The sequence below is a fragment of the Cibotium barometz genome, chromosome 15, assembly GCF_041138505.1.
Source record: "Cibotium barometz isolate CiBa-2024 chromosome 15, ASM4113850v1, whole genome shotgun sequence".
NCBI classification, from domain to species: domain Eukaryota; kingdom Viridiplantae; phylum Streptophyta; class Polypodiopsida; order Cyatheales; family Cibotiaceae; genus Cibotium; species Cibotium barometz.
In genome coordinates, this window is record NC_141060.1 from 54,570,943 (window position 1) to 54,592,124 (window position 21,182).

At 38.3% G+C, this 21,182-nt stretch overlaps 1 protein-coding gene and 1 long non-coding RNA gene across 2 annotated transcripts; one reads left to right on the forward strand and one right to left on the reverse strand.

Moving 5' to 3' along the window:
- Positions 1-8,541: 8,541 nt before the first annotated feature.
- On the forward strand, positions 8,542-12,577 carry LOC147631434 (uncharacterized). Its single transcript, XR_015267579.1, has 2 exons — positions 8,542-8,691; positions 11,869-12,577. It is a non-coding gene; the product is annotated as an uncharacterized LOC147631434 (long non-coding RNA).
- On the reverse strand, positions 8,731-11,208 carry LOC147631435 (uncharacterized). Its single transcript, XM_086809836.1, has 3 exons — positions 10,861-11,208; positions 10,228-10,684; positions 8,731-9,874 (listed from the first exon to the last, which is right to left on the reverse strand). The coding sequence occupies exons 1-3, from the start codon at positions 11,024-11,026 to the stop codon at positions 8,962-8,964; spliced, it is 1,536 nt and encodes a 511-aa protein (XP_086665962.1). The 5' UTR covers positions 11,027-11,208; the 3' UTR covers positions 8,731-8,961.
- Positions 12,578-21,182: the final 8,605 nt, after the last annotated feature.

The window sequence follows — 21,182 nt, forward strand, 5'->3', positions numbered from 1 at the left end:
TAATGCAAACCTTTATCGAGCATAGATATATATGGACACATTATGGGAGGGACTCATTAGGGAATTAAAATCATGTGCATATAAATGTGTTAGTTGCACATTCGTACACATGTGTGTGCTAATGTTCACCCTAGTTCTCCTTAAGTTGGTAGTAAGAAAGAGTTTATGTGATACCTTTATGTAATCTTAGAAATTCCTTTATCTATAAGTTTAATTCTTGATAAGAATTGTGCACATAAATGTGCATATTGTAACCATAGTAATGTTTAGGGTTTACTTCATTTAAAGGGATTTTTGAATCTTGAAGGACGAGTTATAGAGCATGTGGCTTAAACATAGATGACACTTAGAAACCTTAGGGGGAGTGTATTATTGTTCAACCTTGAGACCCAAAACTCTAAAAAATTCTAGAGAGAGGTAGTGAAATCCTAGAAATAGAAAGTAAGGTTGAAGCAATTAAGAATTAGAAGAATCAAGGTCAATAGAGGTTCAAGGTTAAGAGAAATAAAAGAATTCAAGGAAAAAATAGGGACTAATACAAATGTCTGTTAAGGCCTTAGAGAGAAATCTAGAGCAATTTTTCAAAGCATATTTATAAGTTAACCTGATGTTGTCATCTGGTAAAATGAGGAGAGCTTATCATAGTTGGATTCTCTTCTACATTTAAGGAATAAATAATGCAAGAGCAAGGTTTTAAAGAAATAATAAGAGCCTCAAATATCTACCTTAGAACATCAATTTTGGTTGAAAAGCTAGAATTTTAAGACCCTGAAATTAAGACCTCAGCATAAAGACTATAAAATAACTAAACCTAAGCTGAAACCTTCAAGACACAAGAAAAGACACAATGTTTGAGAAAGGACTGGAGACTTTAAGCAAAAGTGTGTAAATTGGAATTAAGTGACCTTGTGCACTTAATCTAGTGAAAGTATAGAGGTTAAGGCTCATCGTAGAAACAAAGGATCAAATTAGAAACAAGTAACTTGGGGACTTATTGAAGAGATATAGTAATGTTATTCAAAGCCTTGGATGGAACACAGTTAGATCAGGAAACACCTTCAGAGATTCGACGAAGTACCGAGACTATCTCATTGGAACATGTGATTGCTTACCTCGTTTTGTGATGCACGTGTGGTGATGCTTGGTTGTTTGATCATGGTTGATATTTATTTGAATGCTTACCTCGTTTCATGATGCATGCATGGTTGGTTGATCATGGTTGATATTTGTTTGGATACTTGTTTGTAATATACTTAGTGGAATTATTAGAATACTTAGTGGGACTTGTGAAGGTACCATAAAATTAATATAATCCTAGGGGGATACCATCTGAGTAGTGAGTCCTATAGAGAAGATGATCATCCCCAAGACCTTGACCCATATTGGTGGACATGGGTGTGCTCCTAGCATGTCTGGTGTGAGGACATAGGAGACTCTAGTGTATACTATGCCAAGCACGTCTAGGCTAGACCTACATGCCAATCATGCAACTCTAGTGTATACTATGTTAGGCCAGCCTAGGTTAGACCTATGCGTTGGTGGTCACAAGACTCTAGTATGAATGTAACCTAGAGTATTCATGCCTTGGGAAGGATATGGCCATTAGAAGCAGCTCCTACCAATCTGGGATGAGAGACTTGTGGGCTCCTTGTGCCGAATGGTAGCGTACATTAGAGTGCTTGAGCTCAGATAGGTAAATATCTTCTTGGTTCGAGGAGAAGAGGTGTGGTGTAAGGGGGTATTTTGGATGCATGTGACATTATAATTAGTATTTGTTTGTAAAATGATGTTTCAGTGTTTTCAGTATGATTTTTAGTATGTATGTTTTTTGCGTATCTTTAAAAGTTTTAACTACATTGTCAATTTCAAAGATTTATATGTTGTGGAGTCTGTGCATGACTAATGAGCCATGAATATTAATTATGGGTGTGTGAGATCTCAGCTCCATAGGTCTAGTGCTAGAGTGGCCAGGCTAGACCCAAGGGATTAGATGGGTTCTAGGCTAGGGTCTAGGCTATGCCTATAGATCTGGTTAAAGTAGAAATTAGATACACAACTAGAAAGTGGCAGAGGCAGGTTGACCCGAATAAACGGGTGCTATCCAAAGGAAATCGAAAATTGATTGAAAAACTTAGCAAACTTAGGTAAAACATGTAGTGAAAGTGGAAACTTGAGTAGAAACATCTACTCCATAGGTCCAATGCTAGGTGTGTGAGTTTATGTCGGCTCCATAGGTCCAGTGCTAGAGTGGCCAGGCTAGACCCAGGGGATTAGATGGGTTCTAGGATAGGGTCTAGGCTATGCCTATAGATTTGGTTAAAGTAGAAATTAGATACACCACTAGAAAGTGGGAGAGGTAGGGTCGACCTGAATAAATGGGTGCTATCCAAAGGAAACCAAAAATTGATTGAAAAACTTGATAAACTTCGGTAAAACATGTAGTAAAAGTGGAAACTCGTGTAGAAACATCTACTCCATGATCGAGGAATAGAGGTAGTCTCTCTGAGTTACTGATATGACTTTTATCCATCGTGAGAATTATGAAGGGACACTTCCTTAGAGGAACCATACACATTTCCTAGTGTAAAGTCTATTCGAGAATAGTCAACGAGAAAAGTTGCTGGAATAGCTTACATTAGGACAGTGTTGTAAGTGAGGCCCTGAGTGAGATGCCCTACTATTACACTAGTCTTCCACTGTTTTGAGTGTTTGTAAGTGGTGGGGGTCTCACATTACTTCTTTATACCTTACCACCCACTTCATTATAACTCATTTTATAAATTAACTATTGAGAAGATAAAATGTATTCACCTCCTCTCCCCTCCTGTCCTTCGACACCTATACTGATGCCTCTCCCCTCCGGTCCTCCCACTATGAGTCAGTGAGACCCCTCTCCCCTCTAGTCCTCCCACTACCAGTCTCACAGAACTTGCTCACGTTATAATAAAACATATGCTATTCCTCTTAATACTTCAATGTCACATTGCTCTCTCACATTTGTTTTGAAACATCTTTTTTGGGCTTATATGTATATTCTATTTATAACTTTTTTGGGCTTATATGTGCATGATATTTGCAAGGTGATCCATGATAATTATGACCTTTTTGGACTCTCAATGTTTGTCTTTTTTGTTTGGGGCTTGTATATGTAAATGTTTTCAATGTTAATTACAAAAAAAGGGGCAAAATGGGGAAGAAACATCACTCCCATTATGCCCCTTTTTTTCCTATTACATGAGGGCCGCTATAAATACGGCTATACACAATGCTATACATGACGTTATACATGAGGTTATACATGAGGTTATACATGTGGCTATCATACATGCAGCTATAGACACATGCCTGTAGCCACGGCTATACATGTGGTTATACACATGGCTATAGCTGTGCGCATGTAGCCATGTCATCACGTAATTTTTTACTTTTATAGTTCCTTTGTTCTTACACGGCTCTAGGCATGGCTATGTGTGCCATCTCTTGTAGTGTGTACACCTTGAATCTAGGTCACTAGTAACATCATTTTCTGATCTTTTGTTAGCAATATATTTATTGGCACCTCGATGGATGCCAAGCATCACTATCACTATCACTTAGTGACATTTAGTGGCACTTTATTAAAAAAAAGTCCAATGCATTGCTAGATTTAAGTCTCTAGGGCCTCAACTTTGTAATCGTATATGGAGGCTCACTTTAGAGACTTCATTATTTTCTTATTTGATATGCTAGGTAAAAAGTAGAGATTTTTTAAGGGCTATAATATTAAAGTGGTTTCTTTGTGATCCACTCCATAAAAGTATGAATTAGTCTAAGTGACACCTCTAGTTTTCTTTTACAATGTAATAAAGGTTGTTACTAAATTTAATTATTCTAAGATTTGTGTTTGATTTTATTTAATATGAATATTTATATATTTAGGTTAATCTACATACATACAAGTTTATATATTTAGGTTAATATGCATATTAAATTTAATTATTCTAAGATTTGTGTTTGATTTTAGTTAATATGAATACTTATATATTTAAGTTAATCTACACACATACTTATATACTTATATATTTAGGTTAATATGCATACTTATATTAATCTCTTTAAATTAGGTATAGTATCACATTCTTAGGTTATTTTCTTATGTATATCATTCTGATCTCAAATTGTGCCAGTATATTTTTCAAGCTACCGTAGTCATGTGGGAAAAAAGAATGGTGATGCCATGTGGCAACCTATTTATTAATTTTATTAAGAGCCCAAGTGGATTCTAGAAGCCCACTTAACTACCTCAAACTTGTGAATGGGATTCCAGAATCCTAAAAGCCACTTCTCTACCAAAAAAGAGTTTCTAGATTTCTTCATTTTTTAGCAGCATGGAGAGGGAGACAAGCCACCCTCATTTCTCCTCTACATACAATCTCGGCACATGCCCCACCTCCCTCTGTTGCTCCAAGTTGATTGTTAGCTCTAGTGCCTACCCCACCTTTGGTCCTAATGTAGTTTCAACCCCTATATTGACAACAACTAGAGTGTAAGCAATCTTATTGTGGACCATATTTTTTTGGTAACACATAACTCAAAATAGTTTTCTTTGGTTGCTCAAGAAATAGGGAAGGCTCTAATTATCACCACCTACTAATAGCAATTTGATGCAATGTATTGGACCCTTCTCTTTTACATCACAAGTCAAATAGAATGCCTTCTTTTGCATGTCCTTCCAAGGGAAATTTGAACAAGGATGGCTATGCACATTTCTAATCAAGGATTTTCACCTTGTTTTTTCAAAATATTAGCAAGCTACAAACAAAGGATTTAATATTAGTAGGGAAGCCATGGCTAATAATTCCTTAGCTCCCATGGTGTGTAAGAAGATTAATAAAGAGCGGGGAAGGATATCACAAAAGAATCTTAATAAAGAGAGGGAAAGGTTGTCACAAGAGAAGAGTGTGGAATAGATGGAATTTATGGTGAATGGGCCTGGATTTTCTTGCATGTTGTTTGGCACCATTATCGGCATATATGACAACTATTGAAGCATCGTGGGGGTAGGAGAGAATATGTTTCAATGGACTATTTGGTGGCTTATCCTAGCATGATGTTGTTGTTTCATGGATTGTACTATTATACATTTAGCATGGTGAAGAAGAAAAGGATTTTCAACTAATTTAGATAAGTACATGAGGAAGGAAAACTAGTTAAAGTAGCTTAGGCAAGCATTTCATGATGATTTCTAGACTATAGGTAATGAATTAAATATGTTTATTTATAGCAATTTGGCAATTATATATGGCAATTGTTGCCCCAAATCACATTATTGTGCTATGAAATATGATGCTCTCCGCTTATGTCAACCAGGGTGACAGTAGAGAAGGCTTTACAACTTTAAAGACTATTCAGGGAGGTAGGTAGATTTATTTTATTTTATTTTATACGAGAAGTGCATCACACATACTCCTTTTTTACCTCTTTGTGGAGGGAGGGGGAGGGGTGGGCAAGAATCAAAACCCATTTGGGGGGAGAAAGGGCACCAGCTTAGTGTTTTGCAAGCTTCCAACCTCACACAAAATGTGGAGATCTAGAGGCAGGTTCATTTTCTTATGCATATGGGAGTTATGCAAGCATGGTGAATACCCAAGCAATCTTTGATGCATGGTTCCAGCTAGATGTGGTGTCCTCGATTACAATAAACATAAGCCATGCCCATGAAGGAGGCTACATTTTTTTTTGGAAATGTAGCAAGCAAGTACCATGGAGTTTCTCTATGTTTGCAATCATCTTGGTGCTATAGACAAAGGTGTTGAGTACTCTGACTCCATAATAAATAATATGGCATTATCCTAGATATGGAGCATTATGAATGTATGTTAGACCTTTTGGTGGGTCATGCAAGAGATTTCACCAAGTAGCATAACTAACTTTGTCATGAGGTTGTGTGTTGTGTATGCCAAACATGGAGCTAGGAAAGTGGGCCTTAATTGGGCAACACATTCAGCCCAGTATAGTAGGCCACAACATCATGTGTTATATTCATGCTAATGTGGAGTTGCAAGATTGTGCAAATGAGAACCATGTGGCTAACTTCACGAGAAAAGAATATCTTGGCCATAACATCGAAGAGCATTGAAGAGTACAGAATGCCATGGTGTGATGACTGCTGGCATGCCTAAGATCTACTTTGATTCTCACTACTCTTGAGATTCATGAGAATGCAATGGTTGTGACACCTTGACTAAGGAGCTTCTGGTCATCAATCAAGTGTTTATCTAGGTCTTGTCAGAAAAGACATCAAGATCTTGAAAATGAAGCTAGATAGTAATCACTGATAAAAGAAAGAAAGAAAATCCTCTTCATATTCAAATGCATACTACTAACCTTAGTTTCCTCTCGTGTCTGCTAGTCAGCCCCTCTCCAACCATGAGAACAAGTTCTATTGGGTGTGTTGGAAGCATGGAGTTTTCAACAATGGTACCTTGCAATTATGACCAAGTTTCTATAGATTGTGTGAAGAATTTCATTGTCCTAGAAAGACAAGGTGGTTGCTTAAAATGCCGAGATAGTTATGATTTTGGAGCACGACATGGAGTCCTTGCTTGGGAAATAGGCAATCTCTGGAACTAATTTAAGACTAAGGTGTAGAATATAATCCTCTTACTTCTCGAGGCCTGAGATGTGGACGGGGTCCAATGTAGCTTGCATATTTGCTCTTAAGATTTACTAGTCCATCCCTCTCTCTTTACATAGGGCTTCTTTCTTTCTCTTATTAGACGGTGTGGTCTCTTACATGTCTCTTACTTAGCTAATTACAGAAATCCAACTCACAAATCTATGACAACTACAAAAATCAAACTTACAAATCCATGGTACTATGCTTAGTATCAAAGTGCTCAAATCAAAGTTCCAAAAATAAATCTCATATGCTCCGTATCAAGGTGCTCAAATCAAATTTATATTTCTAAAATACCAAAGTGCTCAAATAAAAAATTGCATTTCTAAAATGCCAAGTGCTCAATCAAAATTTCATTTCTAAAATCACATATTCTTCAAGGAAGGGCACCCTCATAAATTTTGGAGAAAAGTGTATCAACTCTCCACCCATATCAAATTCTGGTTTAAATACTTATATATTAATTTTTATATTAATATATGCACAAATATTATTCGTGTGTTTTCAAAGAAACCCATTTTTAAAATCATATGTCAAAGTTTAAAAAATACATCTACATCTCATATGCTTCATTCAGTACTAAAATGCTCAAATCAAAGTCTCATATGCTGAGTATCAAAGTACTGAAATCAAATTTTTATTCCTAAAACTAGATATTACATAGCACTAACTTTTTGTTAACTATTATTGGAATCTGCATATTACAAAGCTCAATTTGCTGAATGAAAAAGCACTTCTAGATTGCAAATTTGGGATTACATACCACGGAACTAATATCCCCAAAAAAAATTAGGCTCTTGCAGGGGCGCAATCGCCTTGTTTGAACAAGCTGGACGTTGGAACAAGAAAGTAAATGATGGGGATTGTATTAATCCGTCAAGGAGATATCACGTGCATACAAACACAATGGATACGCTAGTCAACAGAGGCAACGTGAGTTTATGAATGTATGTAAGCCTAATCAATTTTAGGGTTCAAATGGGACGAGTAAACAGAGATCACAAAATGATATAGAATAATAGAAACGATTTTAAAACATGTGAGCAGATTAAAAGATGCGAGAAGATTAAATAAAGATCATACAATAGGAACGACAATTTAGCTCCAATGAGAAGATACAACACGCACTTATACATGTACAAATTAAACACGTTGAAGAAACATCATTCGTTAAAGACCGCTTCTTGTTTTCAGTGAGAGAAATTCATTCCGTCATGCAAAAAAGAAAAGATTATGCTTCACAAATCTTAAAACACAATCGATAGTACAATGCCAAAGTCCCGTGAATAGAAGGACAGGTGCCAAAATAATCAATGGTTCTGTTTGAATTGTGTTTGTACTTGCATGTCTTTTCGTGCCAAATACCTTGGCACTAGTCTCGTGGAACGGGTTGCATTAAAACATAGCAGCACGAGGATAGAATGGGGTAAGACTTTAATGAGCTCCCACAAATAAAGTTAATTGTGTATTAAAACTTTACTTAGGTCCTACAAAATTTTGTATTAAATCTTTACTTAGGTCTCCTACAAAATTAAGGGTGGTGAAATTTGAAGCCTTCATTCAGAGGGTATCCAAGCCATTTAACCCTTTTACAGAAGGTCTATTAGAAAATAGGGTTGCACACCTTTTACAGAAGGTCTCCTAGAAAAATAGGGTTGCACAGTAAGCCACTATTTTGATTTTTTTAAAGATATAAACATACGTATTTTCAAAGTCAACCTAGTTTACGGCCTTCAAATTGAAGGTTAGGGCAAGCCTTCAAATTTGGGCCCTGCCCGCTTGCTTGGAGGTTCTGAGGGCCAAGAAAAGCCTATGGTGTGTTTGGAGACTGACTGCAATTATGTGAGAAATTGCAAGAAGCGACGTTCTAGCTAGATGTCCAACAAAGCACGCTGTGTAAACATTAATTGGGGCCAGCTAGGTGTTGTCCTCAGATCAGTGAGAACCATTTGAAAAGGTTCTCGGGCACGTGGTTGCAACTCCAAATTGAGTAATGGAATGCCGCGTTTTTTTTTTCGCACCTTTCTAGTCGAGTAGGCAATTCTTATCTTATGCTAGCATACAAGCAAAAATTGCACAAAGTTCACTTCTTTAGAAGTTTGTCATAACGCTGTGTCAAGCTTGAGCAGCCATTACAGAAACTATTTAGTAAGACTTAGTGGTGAATGTAGAAAATATCATTCAAACTGTATAGGGCTATCATAATTATCAAGCGTTGAAAGAGATTGCCTAAGAGCGGTACCAGCTTCATCTTATAAGTCGACATCTGTTTGCTATAATTTCAGCTAACATTAATTTGGTAGCTAGCCTCCCACTCCTAGAAAGTCACGAGTGACTCTAGTGTCCTTTAATCCATCCATAATTTGGTATGGGTCTGTCAGCATGCTAAGACATGGGCTGGATAAATTACCTGCATCAGAAGACCCTGCTTCTAGCTGCTGAGATACGTGTGGCCCTTGCAGGCCTCTTGAACTTAGAAGCAACTGCGTGAATGCCGAGTTATAAGGCAACCCAGCCTCCTGATTTGGGAGGTCGCAGGCATCCAGCTGATCCAGTGGAAGCTCTGGATCTATCATCTCTCTACCGAAATTTGACGACAATAACGACCACGGCTTGGTTGTGCTATAATTACATGATTCCACCGGTGCAGTATTGCTGCCCGGCAGCAGCAGCTCTTGCAGGCCTTCGACGGGAAGACAGAGCCCCCAAGAAGAAGCGGGCCCATCTTGTAAATGACTTCGTATAGCTGGTGCCCCCTTATAATGACCTAGTTGCTGCATGAGATTATGATCTGCGCCATTAGATTTCATGATCCCTCTGGGCCACAGAGATAGTGCACATGAGGTAGATTCAATGCCCCCGCTCCCAGATATGTTTGATTGCTCATGCTGCTCTTGATGATGAAGCCAGCTGCTGTTGGATACTGTTGTTGAAATCCCCTTGGTCTTTCGTACTAGCTCATATGCTGTCGGCCTTAAATTAATGCACAAGCTGGGTACTGCAGGAGTGCTGCTGTTGTTGTTGCTAATTCCTTCCACAGATTCACTTGAAGGTGTCAATTGTTGACCCGAAGCAGAAGAGCTGCAATCTGAAAGGGGAGGACTGCTTCCTAGTGCTCTTGCTGTGCCGTCGCGGTGCTCAACATTCGACTTTACCTTTGCCATCTCTTGTGCTAGAGCTTCGCAGTAGTCCCTATGCTTGCTAAATTTGTCTTTCCTGCAAAGAGAAATTTGATCAATAAAACGGGGCTGCGGTACCCAAGAGATTCGAGTAAAGCTTCTACATACGAGTAAAGCTAGGGCAGCTACGTAAACTTGCAAGATGAGTACACTTTGTCTATCAAGGGTGCGCCCGGATAACTCTGGTGACTTGTATCAGTCTGAAGATCTAACTACGGAAGAGAAAAAATATCATGACTAGCAGCAGCGATCAGGAACGCGCGCGCGGATCCTAGCATGACCGCTGGACGGAAGAAAAGAAGAGCAACACACGCAGGCAGTTTTCTAGATGAAGGGGAAGTTAATAATCATTCATGATTAAGGCTCGTAACAATATAATTGTAGTAATACCTTGTGAAGCTTAGTCCGCATGAGTCACAGAGGAACTCACGGTTCCCGCAGATCTTGGTGTGCGCCTTCCAGTCGGAGTGCACTGCGTAGGTCTTCCAGCACTTGTCGCACTTCCACTTTCTTTCGCCGTGCTTGCGGCTGAAGTGCTTCTTAATGCCTGTGAGGTCGCCCAGAGCCCGCGACCAGTGATGGTGCACGCAAGACTCCTCCGGGCAGATGTACACCCTCTTCCTCGACTGCACCATATTATTCATACTCAGTTTTATGCTGTTGCTGCCTGCACCGTCTACATGTTGCCCTTGCAGCTGCGTATTGAGCTTCCAAGGCAGATTGTGCTGCCGCAGATGCAACTGGAGGTTCTGATCGCGTGGGAAACCCTTGCCGCAACTCTCACACACGAATCTGTTGGAAGCCATCAGACTCTCAGGCGATAAAGCTACCACTTCTGTGTCAGGATCTGCAGTATCATCAGCTCAATTAAACATGTCAAGGACTCATAGTCATCGTCAAAAACGTTCCGCTACATGATTCCATAGCTAGAGCCTGGATAAGCTGGAGCCCTAACTGATCTTTTGCTATGGTACTTTGACTGTTAACAGAGGTAGTATTAAGGGTTTAATACGGCAAGCAAACCTGGGGATGCACGGAGCTGATTTCTCTTCCTCTTGAGTAATAGTTGGGCCTGCGCCGAGTACGAAGTTGGGCCATTATGATCAGCGCTGGAGTGACCGTGTTCGTGATGTTCATCAGAGCCGTGGCAACTAGGGTGCGCCTGAGCAACAGCCGAGATCTTAGACATTGCCTACGGATCTTAATTGTGTAAGGTAGCTAGGGCGACCCTTAAATGCAGGACTTAAAGAACGCCCCCGAAAACCTCACGAGCAGCGCCAGCAGAATCTCTTTGCCACGATATTGATACCTTTTGCGGCCATTTTTACGAGCGTTGTGGAGGGCGATGGCGCTTCAGAGGAGGTTTTGTTTTAGGCGGACTTTCAAGGTTATTGGGGCACCCACACATCCATGAAGCATGATGCATGCATACATCCATGCATGCCGGCTTGGCTGACGTAGTCTCTCCGTAGAGCAATTATATAATTTCGTGGCACAAGTTCCTTGGAGGGTGTTCATCAGGACCCAACATGAAAGACATTTGAACTTACGTATGTCTTAAGTTCTCCACATACGCGGCGCATACACATATCATAATGTGCATGTGGATATCTTTAAAGCTATAAGTATATTATTTTGGCTAAATATGGGCGAATTGTAGTTTGACCTTAATGTGAGGAGATAAATTAGATTTTTGGATAACATAGTGTACTAGTTTAAGAGAAAACAAGATGAAGATAAATACTATTACTTCTTGAAACCCCGTACTTATGAAAGATTTTTTAGAAAGATCTTTGATTGTAAGTGATATGAGCGTTTGATTCTATTTTGGTTGCCTATGAAGACTTAACATGCCCTTGCATAGAAGTATTTCATTAAATGATGGTATGTAGATTGTGTTAATAAAATGAATTGGTGCTATGGTGCAGCTGATTCAAGCCCTTTAGATTGGGATTAAATGAATTGCTGTCTGGCCGAGGATATGCTTGTACATATAGTTAGGATTTCCTAACAAATATTGTTATGTTGTAGGGCTGAATGGGGCTGGATTTGAAGGCAAGACCTCCCAAGTTTGGGCCAAAGACCAAGAGATGGTATTTGAAGGAGAAGCAACCAAGATACACCTTTGTAGATCCCTTGGGCAGTAGGAGACCTCTGGTGAAGGTATGGACTAAAGGAGAGTGTATGGAGGAACAAACTCTAAAAGGTTGTACTTCTGAGTCTATGATTATAGCTTGTATGCAGTTAGGCTATCATGTCTCTTGGGAGAAATCCGCTTTTCTTTGGGAGGATGAGCTATGGGATTTAATATGCAGATTGTTGAATAGTGAAAGAAGTTCATGGGAGAAGAAAGTTGCACAAATGGCTCTTGTATATATAAATGCTGTTAAGATCTTAATATAACTATTCTATGTTCCCAAAAAAAGAAGAAGTATTTCATTAAAAAAACATTACCATTTACTTCGTTTATAATGATCAATATTGCCCATTAATTTTTCCCCTTTACACTTGTAAAGGTAACATAATGTCCACTATTAACCATATGCTACTTTGAAATTCATAAGATACAACCATTTTGATTATACCATATGATAATTATTTAAGGAATCTAGAACTCATTTTTAAAGTCAATTAGAAAGCACAATGGATATACTATTTCTTTGTGCAACCAAGGCAACACTTGAAGAATAACTTTTGTAAGCATAATGGGTATACTATTTCTTTGTGCTCATTTTTAAAGTCAGATGGAAAGCCCAATGGATATACTATTTCTTTGTGCAACCTAGGCAACACTTGAAGGACTACTTCTGTAAGCTGATCCATTGAATTTGTTCATCGATTCATTCAAAAATTCAAAGTTGTTTATAAACTGATCCTTATTCAAGACTTTTACCTTAGCTTTGTTCTTTATGGTATGCTTTTCTTACATTAGAGGCATCTTACATTTCTCATTATAGTTAGCAAAATATTCATAAAAGATGACGCATTAGCTCTTTAAGTAAAGAAACCTTACACATGAATCAAGGCAAGTTTATGTGATATGAAATATATAAAGCAACATGTGGCAAGAACTTGTCCACTATTTAGGAGTGGAAAGAGTAAATTGGGACATAAAATTGGGCTTTATGGTAGCATATTTGGGCAGTTCAAGTTTATAAGGTCTGTTTGAAGGAGGCATAAACATGGTGTCCTATTGTAACACTATAATTTCTTCCTCATCTTGTTTTCACATTTTTTTTAAAAAGAAAGAATGATTCCTATTGAAGTATTTTGTTTGAATACCTTATGTCATGTGTGACTATGTTGGTTTTGCTAGACCTAGTGGTCTGTGGATGATCATAAAGATGCTTCCCCATAATAGAGTGTAAATAAATTCTAGGCATCCAATATAGAGCAAAAGGTTAATATTCCTACACACATCGATCACAATTTGCAAGGACTCTAAAAGGTGGCCATTTCAGCCTACAACAAAATGTGCCTAAGAGGCATATTTGATCTAAATGTGTTCAACATGAAAAGTTTGTTACTTTCATGACACTATGAAATTTCATCGATGACCAAATGCTTGGGGCTCTCTTCATATCTAAGCTTGCTTAGATAGCCTATGAGGGGCAATGCAATGAGCATGTCCAAACAAGGGCACAAATGTACTTAAGCCTTCCCAATGACCGTGGCAAGAGAGTGGTAGCAACGTTTGAGTTTTTCCTATTCATGAAAGTTCGAGCGATCTAACTCTCCCCATGATTTTCTATTATTTTTTTAAAAAGTAAAAAATAAATTGTTACTTTTTATTCCTAATTTGATTGGTTTCTACCTTGGTCGAATTTTTTCTAAGCTTGACATTTTCAAATAAAATTATTGCATGGGTTTTTAATTATGGATTTGCTTCTACTTCCTTTATGGTCTAGATTTGTACTTTTTATATGGCGAGCGACAAAGTCTTCACAATGAAGTAAATCGACATCAAGGATGCTACTTGTAAGGTGCTTTGTTTGAATGTTGTTTCAAATAAATTGCAACCATAATATCTTGGGACTAGTAGTAGTGGTGAAGCGTTTCAGTTATTGTATTCAACTGTCCATTAATATGTGAAGAAAGCTTGAATGTTGCCTTGTTTTGGTAAAGTTAGAGTAATTAAGTTGTGAAAAGAACATCACAACATGCATGCTAGCAAGCTTCATGTTCAATAAATAACATCATCACAAACAAGGTCTTTCTTGTTGCAAACTCATACATGAATCATGATGCACCCAAAAGTTGGGCATGACAAAGGCGTACTGGAACTCATACATGAATCATGATGCATCTAAAGGCTCATGTAAAGTTGGCCATGTCAAAGGCTTACGTCATGGCTCCTTAAGACATATTCACTTGTGTAAAGAAAAGTTTTCTTTAGGAGTGATGCACATTGCAACGCCAAAAGTTGAGAAATGGTGAATCATGACAACTAAAATGTGTAAAAAGCGAGCTAAAATGTGGTAAAAGCAAAAGACTGCCCAAGCGGCTGGCCAGGGGCGTACTTATACGTTGAAAAGATCGCCGTGAGAGGTGCAGGATACCAAATTTTCCAGTTTCAGCTTTTCTTTTCCGCCAAAGAGCAGCTAGTCACATTATAACCTTCGAACCTCCTCTTTGGCTTGGCACCCGGTTATCCACAACACAACACTCCACTCCACTCCATCAACGGAAGGACCTACTACTCTTTCTTTTTTTCTTTTTTTTTTTGGTGGTGGTGGAGTGGAGTGCAGGCCCGTTGCTGTGGTTGGTTGGAAAAACAACATTAATTTAAAGCCAGAATAGTCGATAAGCGAGGACGGACACTGCGCCAGCACTGTGCTCTCCACTTGCTGTGGTTGCGGCACGTCAGCAGGGCAGCTTTGCGGGGTATTGTTTATAACCCCCATTGCCAATTTTTATGAAAAAGGGGAGAAATTTACAGTGCATTGACTCGTTAGTGCGCTCGCTTCCCCCGAGGACTAGAAAGTCACGACCAGCACCGCCTGCTCGCTCCATGGAGCTCGTCAAATTTTTTGACCCCGCTAAAAACGAGGTGTGCCGGTGCGGTGCTAGATTAAGATGAAAGCTAACCCCCCGTCACAGTCAACTCATTTCGTCCCTTTTGATTTTCTCGGCTTTTGCAGGACGTCATACCCGCAACTCGAATAAACAAAATGAGGGACGCATCGGCTGTAGCAAGAATCTCACATGCCGTGCCGTCGCTCTGTGTGTTCTTTAGCTCCCCGTGGTACCTAGGAATATCGCAGCTGTCTTCTCTCTGATGATGGCACGAGCCCTTACTTCTTGCAGACTCGTGAACGCCCCCTGCTGTAGTATGACAACAACTACAAGAAGACACCATATAACATATATATATAATATATTGTATTATTGGTACATGTTTGTTTCACGCCTCATGCAGCCAAGCTTTCCGGACTCCTCCTTTGCATAAAAAGATGACCATCATTACACTCATCATCACTTACTAACTTACTCGATGGCTTTCATGCATCGTTTATCTCAACCGCACCATAGCAGCCTGTAGCTTGTAGGTAAGTCGACGACAATTGAAGTATATCGCGGAATTATAATGCAAAGCGGTTCTGCAGACTCCCCTCCCGAGCACGGCCCTGGTCTGCGTAGCATGTATATTTTGTTTGATATTGCTTTGACAAGACCAACATACAAGTCCTCGTCAACCTCGCGGACTTGCATGATTCTTAATGCTTTTAAACTTTGGCACTTCCCCCATAACCATTCGAATGCACTCATTTCCATATATGACAGAGTTACTATTTGGACGTTCTTTACATAAGACTGGAGTCTGGACTATGTAGTGTACACACGCTTTTTAGCACGAGCTCTAGCCTTCTACAAAGTGGCTCGCTTCTTACTAACTCTCTTACTAATATAGACATTCAATTCTTCAAGCCAAAAATAAATAAATAAAACATTTTTCTCACTCAACCAACATAAAGATCAACTAAGGGGTGGGAATCATCAGCCATCTTGGTTAGTGGAGAACACTCTAATTAAGGATGGTGCAAGTTAGAATCTCCCCCTCCCCTAGCTCCACAAGATGGGGTGGTGTGGGTAATATTATGTTTGAAAAAAAAGATAAACTTTGTCATTGTCATAGACTTTAAAATCACTCAATCAATTACTTTGGCATTATGTGTAGATCAACTAATATATTATATATAAAATCTTCCTTACTAAAAGTCTTAAAGAAAAACGACAAAGAGTGGACACCTTCAATATTCTAAGCAAGGAATCCACAATATCACTTTTTGTTGACACTAAAAATGAATGGGCATCTTTCATGTCTTATTCAAATTACCTCACCATATATTGTGTGCAAGCATATCATTTTTGAGACATCAATAAAATCACGGTGTGTGTTTTCATCTTACAAGAAGGCTTGATTTTTGACAGGTGGTTTACATTTTTTGCCTATTCGAAAAAAAATATATAAGTGTTAAAATTATCAAATGGGCATCACATAATACTTAAAAGTTAATGTTTTATTTGTGTTTTCCAAAATTTAACATGCAAGCCATGCATAAAAATTGAGCTTGCTTGCATGTATATATTCTTTCACATCTGAGTCTCTGTATAAGCCCACCCATGCACACATATGGGCCAAATAACCATGTAGCTTCTTGTCCATTAGCATTACTTAAAACTTTAAAGAGTATGTGCAGAAAAGGGCAACTCAATAATATTTTTCTTTTTCAGTTGTGCTAAATTTACCATAAGTTTACAAATTCTTGATGAGCATGAATTTTCATTTATTAACTATCATATTGAAATTCTTGAAGAACTTTTGTAATAAGGGAAAAGATCCATTAAAACATTCTTTTAAAAGAGAAGCATTGTCCGGATGCTTATGAGCTTGGCCTATATGAAGTCCCCATTAGTTGGCGATATACTCTCTGTGCAAAAACTCCATCTCTCAACACCCTTTTGAATAGCAAGTGGAGATAATGTGTCATGGATTCTATTCATGCTTTATTTATTACTTTTAAGAGGAACATTGAGATTCTCAAATTTCTTGCTTTCTTAAAGTACTTTATATCTGAGTGTATCTACATGATAGGACAAGATCAGAAAAAGGTGTTTCTTACTTCTATCTTCTTGTTTGCTTCTTTTCATCTTACTACACATAATCAAAGAGTAAGAATGTGGCCATAAAATCAATCTACACCATAGATTAATTTTTTTAAAGTGAACAAATAGAATCAAAATTAGTGAAAAAGGAAAGATAAAAAAATTAAGGAACTTTGATATATACATTCTTCTTCAAAAATTCATGACTTGCTCTTGGCTTTTTGCATTGGTTTGGCCTACATGTGCTTCTCCACTAGCATTCTATTAATAAAGTAAAACTTTTCTTGTATAGAAAATTTATAGAACCACAAATAAGTTAAAAAATATGCTTATGTTTTAAAAATATGACCCCTTCAAGCGATGATCTACACTATGGTAGAGCCTTACATGCTTGGGAGTGCCATAGAGATGAATGACTCTTGTAAATCAGGTGTAATAGGGCTCTATAAAATGTGGATAGCTAGGCAAGATGCACCACAAGGTGTAGGTTAGGTCCACAAGATATAGTAGGCATGCAAGATGGTGTAGGTGCACTACACAGTGTAGTTTAGGTGCATAAGACATAGTAGGCATGCGAGATGATGAGGGCATGGATCTTACAATATGATGTTATCACTACAAAGCATGGTGAAAATTAAGAACCCATTTGTACCTTAGAAATGTCAACATGGGGAAATTAAGGACCCATTTATACCTTGGAAGTGTCAACACAGTGAAAATTAAGGACCCATTGGTACGTGGAAAGCATTAACCATCAGGTTTTATTATGTATTTCCATGGACAATAAGATACTAATTTTTTAATAAAAAAAAACAAACTTTGGCTAGTTTGTCTCATTGAAATGCCGAATTTAAAGCAATTTGGAATAGTATTAAGAAAAAATATAGATATACACTAATTAGAAGAACATCTTTAGAGGCCAAACTTATACTTACAGAGACATCTAAGTTTTGTAGAGTCTAGAAACTACACATACTTAGAAGTTATCTTCTCACATCAAAAATTGACAATGGGAACATTTTACCTCATCACATTTCCCAAGAGAGTTTATAGCATTAGTTTCCTTGAGAGACAAATAGTATAGGGGGCTACCCTCCATTAGTTTATAGCATTAGTTTACCTTGAGAGACAAATAGTATAGGGGGCTACCCTCCATTGGAAATAGTAGAGGTGCTACATTGAAATAGTAGAGGGGCTACCCTCCAATTTCCTAAGAAAGATGGCCCACACATAGTCTTTATGTTCAGAAACTAGGAAAAAATATAAGTGGGAGCAACTTGCACCCATCTATCCCAAAGAGCATTAATGGCTAGACCTTGGTCTAGCAAAACTAGGGGAATATGATTTAGCCCTTTAGCTAGAGCATCAGCCAGAAAAGAGTGAGGGAAAACATCAACCGATAGTAGTAAGCACAGGTAAAAGGGTGATGGGGGCAAATATCAGTGCTAGTAGTAAGCACATGTAAAGGTCAAAAGGCTCATCATTCTTTAGAAAGGGACGAAATCTATTGTTAACTAGGCAAGCATAATTATCAAGAGGAGCTATTTTTGATAGTTTGAGAAATTCTATGAGTATTCTTTGATTTTAAGGTCTATTTTTAATAGTCTGATGTTTTTTTTTATTGTTTTAAAATACTATTGACTTTGTAGTATGAATTTTTTCCCTCCTTTCTCTGTGGGGGGGGGGGGGTAGCTCTGTCTCTTTTCCCTCGATTCTCACATTAATGGTGATAGATGTTTCCATTTGTGGTAGAGATTAGGGTGGGAAAAACTACTACAGATGAAGAGTGTGTTGGGGTGGTTGTACAATAAGAGTCCTCACTTTGGTTCACCTTCCAAGCTTTTTTTAGTAAAGAATAGCTATTTCTTCACTAAAAATGGATATTAAACTCACCCATTGGCAAAGGAATTTAACATTGAGCTCTTCTATTTGAGATATCATATCCTTAGTTGTACACTTAAACATATGGTCCGATCAAAAATAAAAAATTTTAAATACCAAATTTCTTGCATCACAAATATAGTGTACACTATATGGTAGGTCCCAAATTTGAACAGGTAGACAGTACGATCATAAAATATTAATAACTTTAATTTTTTAACTCCAATGCTATCCCCACTTTACACACCAAAAAGACATGATTTATATAATATATCAAATTTCTTTTCTATTTTAAAAATCTGACCAAAGATATCGTGTATTTAAAAAAATATTATCTATCAATACATAATTATCCAATTGAATAAGGAGAATCTTATATAATTATGAATTAAAATATCTAATACAATGCAAGACTGAAGAGTGTTCTTTCTTATAAATGCACACACTTCTATGCTTATTTCATTCAATCATAGCTTGGTGTGTCTAGTCTTCACAGCATTTTAGAGAATGGGCTCACAAAGTCATAAGAGTATTAAATCTGATAGGAATAGGACACCCCCCCCCCTCGGCACTCACGAGGCTCAAGAAGTTGAGAGGAAGAGGATAGCTTGTGAGTGGAAAAGAGAGTGGAGAGCATGCCAATGGGTAGCATCTAACATTAGCAAGCCAACACCACCCTCACCTCCTTCACATTAGCTTCCTCTACCTCTCCATAATGTTGCCCCCCTTGGATTCGATGAACCATGTGAGACCCCCTCTCCTCCTCCTTCTAGTTAGAGTGTGGATGCAAGAGCCACCATAAGCAAGCTAGCCATACGTCATCATGTATCCAGGATCGTTCATAACTTTTTTCAAGACCTCACTCCCTTGCCATAATTTGTTGTTCTCACATTCCTTTATTCATTGCCCTAACCTAGCCAAGTTTAGGGTTATTGCTGGGATTGGTAAGCGTTGAAAAAGGAGAGCAGGTGTCGAGGCCCTCAATAGTGGTTGTCCCTCATATGCATCTATCAAGAGGATTAGATGCATTAGTCACTCGTTGTGCTATTGTAGTGGTCATATGTAGACCCCATATGGTAGGCACGATGAGAGCTACAGAGCTACATCTCGCATTTTTCACATAGCACCATGCACTCTTAGAGGTGGTTCCTTGAGGAGGCAAATTCTAGATATACAGATGATGCTAGGGTATTATGGACTTCTATTAGCCGTGCTCCTAGGTGTAATCAATTGATTATGGGAGGAGAGTTATATAGAGAAATTTCGGGAGGAGAATTGTAGAGCCTCGCTACTAGTGTTCAAAAAAGCATTGGGAAAAAGAGTCTCAAAGGGGCTTGTCTTATAAGGTGAGTTATATACTTAGTTTATGGAGGCACACCCTCACCTGAGGATTGGCCAAATAACTTTTGGGCGCGATGCAAGTGATGGTTTGTGCGCTACTCCCATCAATGTGGCACATGCTATTGTTGTGATACCACATTATGGAGTTTCGGTTCTACTATGATGTGTTCTTTTTTCTTAGTGGGAATTTCATACACTCTTATACTATCACCTTTTGTATGTCAAGGGGACGTTGTCGTGCCATGGCACGTCTATGGTGTGAAACCATGCATATGAGACTATCAAATGCAAATCTAGATGCATGGGATTAAGTGCTATGACGAGTCATTATATGATGCCCATGTACATATGTTCATATTGTAAATGAGGTTCAATAAGACGAGCTGAGGCTGAGTCAGGTCTTGAAGCTTGTATATGAGTGTGGTGTGAATTATGGAGCCTTATGCTTATGGTAGACCTTGCAGTAGAAAACACTCAGTTACATACTTGGCCTGTGTGGCTATGTAAATGATGGTATGGGTGGCTCGTAAAAGGGCTATGTGAATGATGTAAATGGCTACCCATGTGCATGATATGGACTTCCCTTAATGTGGATGAAGATCTTTTTCATCATCATTTCCAAATCAATGTGACATGGAACTCATGCATAATTTTCAAGAAAGGTACTATAGATGAAGCCCATGTTCATCATGAAGAATCTCCCAAGGTTGCAAAACAATGGGTGATATAGTGTCTTGAAGCACATACATGGTATTGAAGGTCCCACAAGTTAAGCATGTGAAGGCCTTAGTTGCCTTGATTGATATATTTGCATAAAAGGAGTGGATACATTATGGGTATAGAAGGAATATGATGCTTATAAGGGGAGCTAGTTGCCTTGATCGATATATTTGCATAAAAGGAGTGGACACATTATGGGTATAGAAGGAATATGATGCTTATAAGGGGAGCTTGCGTGGCAGCAACGAAAAAAGGCATATCCGAAATTAATGAAAAAAAAAGGGGGCGCTCTTGTT

What these genes read in the sequence shown, in the direction of transcription:
- LOC147631435 (XM_086809836.1), bottom strand. Translation starts at nt 11,026, where the DNA reads ATGTCTAAGATCTCGGCTGTTGCTCAGGCGCACCCTAGTTGCCACGGC. An exon ending in TCAGCTCCGTGCATCCCCAG is followed by an intron (nt 10,685 to 10,860) that starts GTTTGCTTGCCG and finishes ATGATACTGCAG; the next exon opens with ATCCTGACACAGAAGTGGTA. An exon ending in TGCGGACTAAGCTTCACAAG is followed by an intron (nt 9,875 to 10,227) that starts GTATTACTACAA and finishes TTCTCTTTGCAG; the next exon opens with GAAAGACAAATTTAGCAAGC.